This window comes from Rhincodon typus, chromosome 38 (assembly GCF_021869965.1).
Source record: "Rhincodon typus isolate 14 chromosome 38, sRhiTyp1.1, whole genome shotgun sequence".
In the NCBI taxonomy this organism is placed as follows: domain Eukaryota; kingdom Metazoa; phylum Chordata; class Chondrichthyes; order Orectolobiformes; family Rhincodontidae; genus Rhincodon; species Rhincodon typus.
The window spans coordinates 12,167,576-12,180,110 of record NC_063369.1 but is presented as its reverse complement, the minus strand read 5'-3'; the positions used below and the strand labels follow the sequence as shown (position 1 = coordinate 12,180,110).

Below are 12,535 nucleotides of genomic sequence, written 5' to 3'. Positions count from 1 at the left end.
ACCTCTCCAAAGGAGTCCAGAAGCTTTGGACCTTCTCCTACCTGTTCTAACGTGTAGAAGTCACGTTGCAGACATCCGACTAGCGAAAATCAGATCAGTATGAGATAGCTGCACTTTAACCTGAGCAGTTAACTCTGTAGCCCACAGAAGATGGGTACAATTACATTTAAAAGACATTTGGATTAGTACACAAATAGGAAAGGTTTAAAGGGTTATGGGCCAGGAGCAGGCAGGTGAGACTAGTTTAATTTGGGATTATGTTCGGCATGGACTGGTCGGACTGAAAGGTCTGTTTCTGGGCTCTATGAGCAATTTAGTAATATTCCTCCATACCCACAAAAAGGTTAAGTGTCATGTTTTGGTACAAGACTTTGGTCTCTGGTCTCCGCAGCCATTTTAATAAAATGGTGAGGCTGTCTGTCTTTAGAGAAATTCAGGCCTTGAGATTCCACTTTTTTGATATCCCTTGAAGTATAGTGCTTTAAAGCAAGGAGTGGAATGATAATAGATTCTGACAGTAAACAAAGTTCCCAGTTGTTAAGTGTACTCTAGTCTTCGTTCTGCCCCAGCTGGTCAGAGTTAGAAAAAACACTGGCCATGATACACAGCAGCATATGACTTCTACAATAATACAAAGAACTACAGATGCTGGCAATCTGAAACAAGAGCAGAAATTAGTCAGCAGGTTTGGTAGCATCTGTGGAGAGAAAGCAGATTTAATGTTTCAATTCTGGCAAGTTTTGACGAAGTCACCGGACTTGAAATGTTAACTCTGCTTTATCCCTGCAGATGTTGCCAGACCTGCTGTCTTTCGCCAGCAATTTCTGTTTTTGTAACATATGACTTCTGTTCCCTCCTCTGTTCAGATATAAACTACAGTGTTGGTCCATTAGGGCAGAGTCCAGTCTGCCAGAGTGGGTTCACATGCCACCAGAATACACTACATATGAGGTTTGACTGTGCAGCAAAAAATCTCAAAACACACCTTATTACTGCAGTATCAGTGTGGTAAAACCCCTTTGTAGACTTTCAAAGTTAATTCTCCATCTACCAACATTAGGTTTAAAAAACAAAGAAACTTAAATCTTTCAATGGAAAGAACTTAACAATCCCTTTCTTCGATAGGTACAGTGATGTGACAGAAGTGACACATAGTAAAGTTGTAGCTGATGCTGTGAAATTCAACAAAGGGTGCCACTGAGACCTGAGCTTGATTGCTATTTATCTCACTTCATGTTTGTTTTTTGACCTTCACCAATAGAATGGCCCTAATGAATGTTCCCACTGCCACAGGAGTCTCTCCTGTGGACCTTTAGTCTGACTGTTGCAATACTTCAATTGCTGTGTTTAGCTTTTGCTTTCCTCCACCTCCCCACTTAATTATACTGCTCCATTTAGGATTTATAGCCTGCTAGGGTGGTCAGCTAGCCAGGATAATTGTAGAATCCCAATGAATTAAAGACTTATCTCCGTGACACAGATATGAGCAACATGAGGGCAGGAGGGAGGGAGAATCACAGGGGCATTAAAAATTGTATTTTTTTTCATGTCTTTCAAATATTTTTGTTCACTTCTTTTTGAGGTTTTGGAGAAGGGAAATAAACTGCCTTGAGGTCCTGAATTAGGTAACAAAATAATTTTACTCCTTCCAACTGGAAAGGCAATACAGCTGCAGACAAATGTGTTAAGTCATTGATGATGGGAGTGAGGGTATGGAAGTCATGTGATGAAACATCTCTGAATAATAAAAACCAGAATTCATCTTGGTTTTTTTTATTATTGGGGTATCCTATTAATAAGCAGGAAGGTTAAATTGGGAGCCAAGAAAATAAATCTGAGAATCATTTATATCATTTTATGAGCACTGAAAAGCACAGAACTTTTTTGGAGAGTCGAGGATGTGTTAACTCTGCAGATCTGGAAATACTGCATTTTGTGTTCTCTTCTCAGAATGTCTACTGGGAGCAAGAATTCCTCTGGTCTGTCTATGCCTAAATTCATTACAAACAGCAAATGGATGATTTTTTATGAATAGTAAACTCTTCCAACTCAATTACTTTGTGCTGCAAAAACAAAACTTTAAAAACTGTGCAAGTATACTTGAGGAAACTTTATTTCATGTCCAGCTTACAAACACTTGAACACAGTGAGACAACAACAATATTTTTAATAAGTGAACTGGTGGTACAGTTACTGACTAAACAGTCATTCATGCAGGAGCATAGTCCAGCAGACATCATTTAACTAACAAATTCTGATTGTACTTGTAATCCTGAGGGGATAATTTTCTCCAGGCATTGGATTTACTGACTTAAAGAAAAATACTGACCAGAGGATATCATTCCACACTTGCTTATCTTGCAGATAACCATCTCACAGTATCCCTGACTCTGTGCTGATGCAAATCAGCTTGCTGAAGGTGACCTTTTAGTTTCTGTTGCTCTTCCTTCATTTCTCCACCTCTCCTGCCTAATAGTTGAACCAAAGAGAACAAGCTTTGCTCTTATGATAGTTTAAAGGTATTCTTGAAAACAGAAACAGGGAATAAAAAGATAAAGGTAGTTACTCAGATTGGTAATAGGTGGCAAGTGACATTGTACAGGATTGGAAAAGGGTGCACTTTTATTTATCACTTACTTGAGCAACTTGCATTTCAAAATTTGCAGATGATGCCAAACTTGATTGGGGGGGGCAGTGCCTCAGAGGTGGGTTATTGCAAATACAGAGGAGGATTGCAACAAAATACCAGAAGATATTATTAATAAACTCTCACAACTGGCATTTAATTTTCATATGAACTGCATTTAGTCAAGTGTAAGGTGGTGCAATCCAGTCGAAATAAAAAAGAGCCCACTTACCTTGGAAACAACATTTCTATGGATTAGAGATGGGAGGGATTTGATGGTGAAGATACATAAGTGATTATAAATGGTGAAACAGATTAATAAGGCTACCTTTAACACAAGAGAACAAAACATCAGGACTCATTTCTCAAGGGCAAGAGTTGAGAAGCAGAGAAATTCTGATCTGAATATTGGACTAAAAGACATAGAGGCACTGGTGAAGGTGCAGACAAGAAAATTAACCAGGTTGCTACCAGAACTGAAGGATCACACCTATCAGGAAAGATTAAACAGCTACTTTGACTAGGAAATAGGAGGGACAAGGGGTGACCTGGTAAAAGTACCCGCTTTAAGTTGACCTGTTAAAGTTAGACAAACAGGAGGCTGGAAGAACACAGCAAGCCAGGCTACCTGTTAGTCTACCTTGGATTCCAACATCAGCAGTTTTTTGGTCTCTAGCCCTATTAAAGTTGTTTGCTTTAATGTCAATTAGCTTATGAGGTCCATAATCTTGTTTTGTGAATTTCATTTAAGTAATTTATAGCCAGGTCTAACAGTGGGCTGTATGAACCCATCATTTTGGAGCAGACTCTGCTGCTTCTTGTCCTTCCTTTCACTGGTTTACAGTCTCTGTCACTCCCTGATCCTCAGGGTTGCTGTTACTGCTGCTTTCCCTTGCCCCCACTGCATATGTCAAGCAAGGGTTCAGGAGCGCAAAGTGGTAAGGTCAGGCAGACAGCAGGAGATTTGGAAAGGGGAAATGTTGGTGACAGGAAAGTTCAAGGAGCAGCAGAGACCACGACCAGAAGATCTACTACAACTGTGAAGGTCAGGGAGTGGCAGTGATGACAAGAGAGTCTGCAGCATCAGGAGGGTCAAGGTGAGAGACAGAGTTCAGAGGGTAGGCAGAGATAAGAAGAGTCAGGGACTTTTATGTATTGCAAGCAGAAGGCTCAAGAGCAGGATCAGACGTTAGTGGAAGCTAAGTAGAAAGTTACGATATTTTTACATTTTTAGATTTATTTTAGTTTAGAAGATATTTTAGTTACCAATACAGGAATTTAACAAAGTATTTCAAATTACAGGGAATAAAGGTTTGATATTGTTTCTTTCTAATGAGAAATTTCCTGTAGAACCTAACTACTGTTTTCACTCTGATTTTAATGGGAACATCTGATTCACTTAACATTGCTTTTGTTTAAAGGTGCACTCTTCAAAAGCACAACAACTTTAAGTCAGAATTTACCGTATTTAAGATAATGAAATTGGCCAACAGATTATGCAAAGTATGTTTCCACTTACAGGCATGACCAAAAAGGGAAAACAATCATTAATAAATCCAATCAGAAACTGAGAAGAAAATGTCGCTCAGAGGGTGATAGACCTTGCTTGCACAAATAGTTGAGGTAGTTGCATTTAAGAGGAAACTAGATAAGTACATGAGGGAGAGAAAAAAAAGGATACACTGATGGGATTATGTTATGAAGGGAAGGACATGGACCTGTTAGGCTGAACAGCCTGTTTCTGAGTAGTAAATACTTTGCACCTATATGTAAATCATGAACCTTTTTATCAGGTTGCAAGCTGTAATTCTTCTCATGGATCTTTCCTCTTCATCGAATATGTTACATTTGTTGTTCCTTTTGAGATATGCAGGTGCCTGCCAACTGGTCTCACTCTCCTGTTTTTGTATCGTCGCATGCTCTCCAGCTCCCGACGAGTGATCATAATGACACGACTAAGAAGATCATCAAACATGAGACAATTATGATACGATGCTTGAATATGTACTTCATAGATTAACATAATCAGTGTTTCATTATGTCAGCTTGGCTTAATTTGCAGAGTTCTCACCTCAGCTCAAATCCCATTATAGGGCCGGTGCAGGTAAAGCTGATACTTCAGTATAATAATGAAGGAGTGCTGCACTGTCAGCAGTGATTTATGAACCAAGGATCCAAAGCTGCTTATAAAGGGTTTGGTCCTCTCAGTGTTCAAATACTTCACGAAAGTTGTCAGCTGGCCATCTCATTGCTCTTATTGTTCAATGCTATGTTTGCTTTTTAAGAAGTCACTACACTTTAATATAATTTACTCTATACAAAATGTTTGCTCAAACTTGCCATCTGAATCCTAAACGTCAGCCATTTCTCCACCTCGTATGGGGAAAGGGGACAGACCTAACTCTGAGAACAAAAAATTAACTGGCTGTACATGAAACAGCAGGGTTTGTTCGACTTGCAGAGAAAATATGGCCACAAACACTATACCTCCTGCTGTTGCATTGAAATAGGAAGTCAGGGCTACCAATGTCATCATTGTTAGCCCGCACTGTCGTTGCACGCCTGTTGTTGCAGCCTCTCAGTTACTGCCGCATTCTCCATTTCCTTGCTGCCCTGTTCTCTGCCCACCTCACTATTTCATTTGCTGCTTCTTGCTGACGTTGGTCTGTGAATGGTACAAGGCCCAGTTCCCACTGTTAAACTTTATAATTCTTCCTCACAATAGCCGCTAAAAGCATCCTGCGCTTAGCTGAATATATTTTTGATCATTCATGGGTTTGAGCTTCACTGTGTGGACCAGCATTTATTGCTCATCCTAACTTGCCCATTGAGAAGGTGGTGGTGAGCTGCCATCTTGAACCACCGCTGTCGGTGTGCTGTACGTAGTCCCATTATGCCATTAGGGAGGCAATTCCAGGATTTTGACACGGTGATACCGAAAGAACGGCAACATATTTCCAAGTTAAGATGGTGAGTGGTTTGGATGGGAACTTGCAGGTGGTGGTGTTCCCATGCATCTGCTATCCCGTATCCTTCTAGATAGTAGTGGTTTTAAGGTTTGGAAGGTGCTGTTTAAGGAGCCTTGATGATTTGTTGCAGTGCATCTTGTAGATGGTACACTCTACTGCTACTGAGCATTGATGGTAGTTTTCTGGCATATCCTGAGTCTATTAACCTGCTGCATCAAGTTGGCCATGTCTAGGGTTAGTTTTGAGTCCCCACTGGAATGTCTACCAGTATAGATATTGGATCCACAGATCTTACTCTTTCGTGGAATTTCCTGGTTCGTACCCATCACCTCCACACTTATCTTATTAGGGACTGAATGCCCATAAATTCCCTATAGCACTGAGCTTTTGTGAAATGATTATGATCACAGAAGATAGATAGGTCTCTAATGACTCACATTCTAGTTCAAATGATGGGCCTGAACACAACTTGTCAATCATGTGTGAAGTAGTCAGCAGCAATCACTGCATTAAATGTCAAAGCTCAACAGATCCACACAACATTCAATGATTCAGATCAAAATAACTACTCTGATGTTAGCACTTATATCAGTTGTTTTTCCTTCAGCGTTTATAAAGTGTTGTCAAAAATGCAGGAAATCATAACAGTGCACAAATGATTTGGGGTTTCTAAAGATTACTTACTTGATTTTGGATAGCTCATTAATGAGACCACAGACAACATGTGTAGCATCTTCTTCTTCTGCAGAAGGCGAAAAGGCCTGCCAGTCGGATTCACTGTGAACATATCAAGGTCAAATGCACTTAGATTATATCATAATGGAAGCAATCAAACAGCCAGCATAAAACCGTACCTAAGAAGAATTCTCAGGGCTAAATGTTCAACTCAACCGCCTATTTCCTATCTGAACTCCATCTGTAATTCTGGATTTTAACCAGGATCAGTTCATGACTCATCTAAGATTGAAGCCAAAGATTTAATTATGGGTTTTTAAGAGCCAATGACTACCTCCTACCTGTTTAGATGTTAAATATTATTAAAACAGGACGTAAAATCAAGTCCTCTAAAAACAAATCCAGAAAACTATTTCAGAGCTTGAGATCGTTAGAGATTTACACAAGAATAGGAAATAATGTATCCTCTTCAATAAGTGTCTTGAATCTGTAATATGGCAGTTTTCTAATTCTAACACCAATGTCATCACTAAGCCCTCACAGTTAAGGCAGGTCACAGTAACTGCAGGCTCAAACTAAAATCAGAAGGCTTTGCCTTTCCACTGTGACGCTTCTCCTGTTTCCACAACTACTGGTTATCCAATTGTATCCATTGATAAGATTGTCGATTTAGTACCAAACTGAATCCTGGTCCAGCAGAAATATCAAATGAACAGAAAATGGACTGGTTAGGCCTGTATTATCTGGCGTTTAGAAGAATGAGAAGGGATCTCATTGAAACCTAGAGATTGTATGCAGGAATGATGTGTCCCCGGTATGGTTATTTGGGGGGAATCTTGGACAAGAGGACACGGTCTCAGGATACAGGGCTGATCATTTAACCTAGACAAGGAGAAATGTCTGACTCAGAAGATAGGGATCTTGTACAACTCTCCATCACAAAAGGCAGTGAAAGCCAAATTACTGAGTATATTTAAGAAATAAATAGATATATTTCTAAACCTTAAAGACATCAAGGAGTATGGGGAGAGTATGGAGTATGAACCGGAGATAGAAGATCAGCCATGATCATACTGAATGGTAGTGTAGGTTTGATGGGTTGAATGGCCTACTCCTGTTCCTATTCCATATTTCTATGTTTCTACCGACTAATGTAGATTGAGGCACAGTTTTCAGTAAGAGTTAATGGCAACTAGAAATTGTTTTGAGAACACCTCAAACTCATTGGACAATAGATACTTTCATTCCAAATGCTGTTTAAACTCAAGTCCCAGAAATGAAAGATAAGATCTCTTCATCCAGCACCTAATGTCTAATGTCACATTTATGCATTAAAAAACACGGTTAGTATTTAACTGGTACCTTAAGTGCAGATCTTCCAGCTCAGATATATTAGCATTATCTTCCTGAGGGGCACTGAGTTGTGAAAGATCCATCACTGCTCTATTTTCTAATGTTGGTATAATGAGTTGTAATTTGTAATCTTCAACATCTGCGAGAAAAGGACAACCAGTTTTTTGGTTTAAATCACTAATTACAATAGTGTTCCACCAAATTACAATTTTACAGGTCACAATGACTGAACGTTTATGTTCGTTACATTCAGGATCATGGAAATATTGCTTACAAAAAGTTTTTGCAAATTATGTTCCATTAGCAATTACCATTGAATGTTTTTGTAGTCAGAAACTACTGTGTAATTCTGTGGATGTTTTAATACAGGCAAGTGGTACAAAGTTCTTCCAATTCAGTGATCTTCTTAACATTTAGTTTTGCAAGGATCCTTACAGAGTCCAGAAAATCTCAAGTCTGATGATTGTCTTTCCTTTTGTCTTACTTTCTATCAGACCTTTACAATTAACAATACAGAAGGAGGCCATTTGTTCCATCATGTCTGTACCAGCTCCCGAAAGAGCTACCCAACTAGTCCCACTCTCCCACTTTATCTCCATAGCCTTTTAAAATTCATCACTTTCAAATATATATCCAGCTCTGTTTAGAAATCTCTTATGGAATCTGCCTCCACCACTCTCCCAGGCAGCGCATTCCAAATTCTCACAAGAAGTAACGAAGTTTCTCTTCATCTCATTCCTAGCTCTTTTGCTGATAAATTTGAAACTTTGACCCCTAGTTACTGACATACCAATTTGTAGAAAAAGAATATGCCTCTTTACTTTGTCCAAATTATTCATAACTTTGAACTCCTCAATAAGGTCATCTCTTAATTTTCTCTGCTCCAAAGACAATAAGTCCAATCTCCAATCTCTCTAATCTTTCTTGAATCTAAGATCCTTCATTCCTGGTATCATTCTATTAAATCTTCTTTGCACTCTCTCCATGGCTTTAACATTCTTCCTTTAAACAAGGTGCCCAGAACTGAGCACAATACTCCAAATGTGGTCTGATCAATGATTTGTAGAGGTGTAGCATCGCTTCCTTGCTTTTATACTGTATGCCTCTATTCATAAACGCAATGATCATATAAGCTTTTCTTAACAACTCTTTCAACTTGCCTGGCCACCTTCAGACAATTATGCATTCGAACCCCCAGGTCCCTCCGCTCCTCTACTCCCCTCAAAGCCCGTATTGTCTCTCTGAGCTTCTTCCACCGAAATGCATTGTCATATTTCTCTGCATTGAAATTCATCTGCTTGGTGTCTGCCCATTTGGCCAAATTGTCAATGTCCCTCTGAAGTTGCTCAGCATCACATTCCTCACAATTCACTATTCTCCCTAGCTTAATATCATCTGCAAATTTAGAGATTTTAACCTTAACACCTATCTCTAAATCATTTGTAAACATCAAAAAATCAAAGCGAAGGTCCCAACATGATCCCTCACTTTCAACTTGTCTCCAATCTGAGAAATGCCCATCTATACCCATCCTCTGTTTCTTATCTCTTGGTCAATTTCTAACCCATGCTGCTATCAATCTCGAATATTTCTTATTTGCCAACCAGCATGCCCCGTGGCACCGTAACAAATACTCTCTGAAAGTCCAAATGTACAATATCCATAGCACTACCCGGTGTTCTACTTGTGTCAGCATTCATATTTTAATTTCAGATTTACAGCACTCTCATCTTTCTCTTTACATTTCTATCTCAGCTAGACTGTATAGGGCAGATGAAGAAGCAATTACCAAATAAGGGTTCCCTGTCATCATACCTGCCCTATGATGTGAGGATATCCCTTTCACAGCATTTTACGGGTCAGCACTGTATGAAGATATTTTTTATGAATAAAGTGTATTTTTGAAATAAAAGAATCTTACAGCTCAGCACTATTACAGGATTCTTATTTAGAAACATAGAAAACAGCTGCAGGAGTAGGCCATTCGGCCCTTTCAGCCTGCACTACCATTCAATATGATTATGGCTGATCATGTAATTTCTGTATCCCATTCCCGCTTTCTCTCCATACCCCTTGATCCCTTTAACCACAAACGCCATGTCCAGATTCCTCTTGAATATATCTAATGAACTGGCCCCAACAGCTTCCTGTGGGAGAGAATTCCACAGGTTCACAACTCTCTGAGTGAAGAAATTCTTCCTCATCTCAGTCCGGAATGGTTTACCCCTTATTCTTAGGCTTGACCCGGAGTTCTGGACTTCCCCAACATCAGAAACATTCTTCTCGCATCTAACCTGTCCAGTCCCATCAGAATTCTGTATGTTTCTATGAGATCCACCTTCATTCTTCTAAATTCCGGTGAGTACAAGCCCAAGAGTTTTTTTCAAGAGTTCACTAAATATTATCCAACAAACACTGGGTCATTGAATTGTATAGCAGACAACTGAAAGCAGAGACAACAGTGTGTTTACTGGATGTCAAAATTCCCAAATGTAATTGCTTGTAATTGCTGTAATGTAATAGTTGAGGTATTCCTCTCTCAGCAGTCTCTTCTTTCTATAATCTGCAGGCAATTAAGATCTATATCATGCAATGAATTCCTTGATTAATTTTGATTTTTCTCTCTTGCAGCTTTGTTGATGCCCTGATTATGGTCCCTGGATTTTCAAATAGCCTTGTCAATATTAAGATCTGCTTTCCTTACTTCATTATGTCTATTTATATGAAGTACCACTGTTATCTTCCTACCAAGTGTTCTGTCTATACTGTTCAATAGTGCAAGTGACCAAGAGTGAACCCTTATGAACTTACTTTCCTTCCCTGTAAGGAAGCACCTAAATTATGGTCACATTTCTCTCTTACAGAATAGCTGAGATTAAAAATTAATTGAAATGCCAGAATGAATAAATAATTCTTAAGCATTGCTGAAAAAAGTACACATTTTACCAAAGCTTTTCATCTTGCATTGATCAGGACAATCCACAAGAATTCCAAATCAAGGGGAAAATCAACACTTACACTCTAAGACAGGAGAGTGCTGACTGTTAATCAAGTAAGTAAAAGCCTGGCTGTCAGTTGTCAATCATCTTTAACTGGTACATTCCCTATGGTAACACCTCTACCCATCAGAGTCCATTTGCCAACTAATTGGCACACCCCTCTCATGCAGTGTAAATGTTGGTTCTCCCTTTAAGTTGGTATTCTTGGAGTTATCCTGATCAATGCAAGACCAAAAGGTTTGACAAATGCATTTTTTTTCAGCAATACTCATGTTCTGTATGACTCAGTAATTCTTGGTAAATTGATATCTTAAAATTGTATTTTTGATCAAATTATGACTGCAAATATTCTGTCAAAAAAGAGAAGTACCACTATAGTAACAGATATATTGGATTCACAAAGCTTCACAATCTTCAGAGCAGTAAGGGAAAAGAGCCTAAGTTTGAGTTAAAGTTTGGGATGAACTCTTATGTTACAAGTTTCCTTGTATTGATCGTGTTCACAATATATCTGTCTCAACCTCTATGATGCAATATATTTGAATGTCTTTCTCAGCTTTATTGGCATTTGCCCGTTACACATATATAGATCAACATAGGGACGAGGCTTCATTATAATGAATGTTGTGACTTTATAGAAGCTACCAGGGATAATCATGTGGAAGGAATTGTTCCCTCTTTTTTAATTGGGGAAAATTTTGCTTTTAAAAATAATACTTGAATGGGTTGTACATTGTGAGTGGGACTTATGCCGAAAATTCTTCACAGCAAATTCTGAATCTTGACATCACTGTCAGATTGAAAGGGCTAGTATACTTCTAGATTGGAGAAAAAAATGGGAAGTCAGGAAGAAGCATGCTGTGGCACTCTTAAACATGTCCTAGCAACAAGTTTCAGTTCAACACTGACAGAAGCCTCGAATCCGATTGGCTGCATCCCAAAGTGCAAGCAGTGCAAAGGGATTTAGTTATTAAGTAGGAAAGAAACAAATGAGCTTAAGGCTATTTGCTAAAGAAGTTGCAATATGCTGTGCCATCTAATACAATATTTCCTCCTGCAGTCCAGTTCCTGATCTCTGGCTCACTGCTATGGAGCAGCATGGGACTCAACCACTAAAAGAGAATGAAAAATGAAGGCAGCCAGTCACTCTGGACCAACTTCACAACTTCTGAGAAGCCTTCAACTGTACGTGTTCTTTCAAGAATGATGCACTCCGTGGAATATTCCAATCAGAAAGGATAAAAACAATAAAATGACTAAAACAAGTCAAATTTAAAAAATTAATACTTCATTTAAAAACGTACATAATAGTCTTTCTATCTTGTATGCATTACTGATTACATTTTATGTTTAATTACCTGGTTGTACCTCGTGAGGACTGAGTTTGGTTAGTACCTAAAACAAAGGATCCAAAAGTTTAGAGAAATTTCAAGAAAACACAATGACGGTATTATGTTTATTGATCACTGTTAATACTTTGCAGTACATGTTGGCAAGAAATATTTTGTAACAGTGTCCAGGGCAGCTATATTCATGAAAGACAGTTAAAACAGTCTCTGTTATTGAGGATGTTCCAATTACTAGAAGTCTCACTCAGTAAAGCAAATGTGTACAAGACATGAACAACAAATTACACAAGGGTAATCTAAAAGTAAACATAACAATCATTTTTATCTACAAAACAGCCTTACAAACAATAGTGAAACAAACAAAATGTTATATTGTATTTATGATGTCAGTTGGGGATGGAATGTTGTTTAGGATAACTCATCACTTGAAATTGCACAATGAAATCTTTCATTTCCACCAAATCACCAAGAATGCGCCTCAGCTTAAAGTCACAGCAGAAATAAGGTACCTCTTATAGTGCTAAACTTCCACTGTACTACACAATTATCAGCCTGGACTATATG

At 38.7% G+C, this 12,535-nt stretch overlaps 1 protein-coding gene across 1 annotated transcript in view; it reads right to left on the bottom strand.

Moving 5' to 3' along the window:
* Positions 1-4,338: 4,338 nt before the first annotated feature.
* The window catches only part of LOC109916462, a 41,890-nt gene continuing 33,693 nt past the window's right edge, over positions 4,339-12,535 (bottom strand). The window contains exons 7-10 of the mRNA XM_048617776.1: positions 11,981-12,017; positions 7,633-7,762; positions 6,280-6,372; positions 4,339-4,581 (exon numbers count right to left, since the gene is read on the bottom strand). Coding sequence (XP_048473733.1) covers positions 4,440-4,581; positions 6,280-6,372; positions 7,633-7,762; positions 11,981-12,017 — 402 coding nt within the window. The 3' untranslated portion in view covers positions 4,339-4,439. The remainder of the gene's footprint in view (positions 4,582-6,279; positions 6,373-7,632; positions 7,763-11,980; positions 12,018-12,535) is intronic.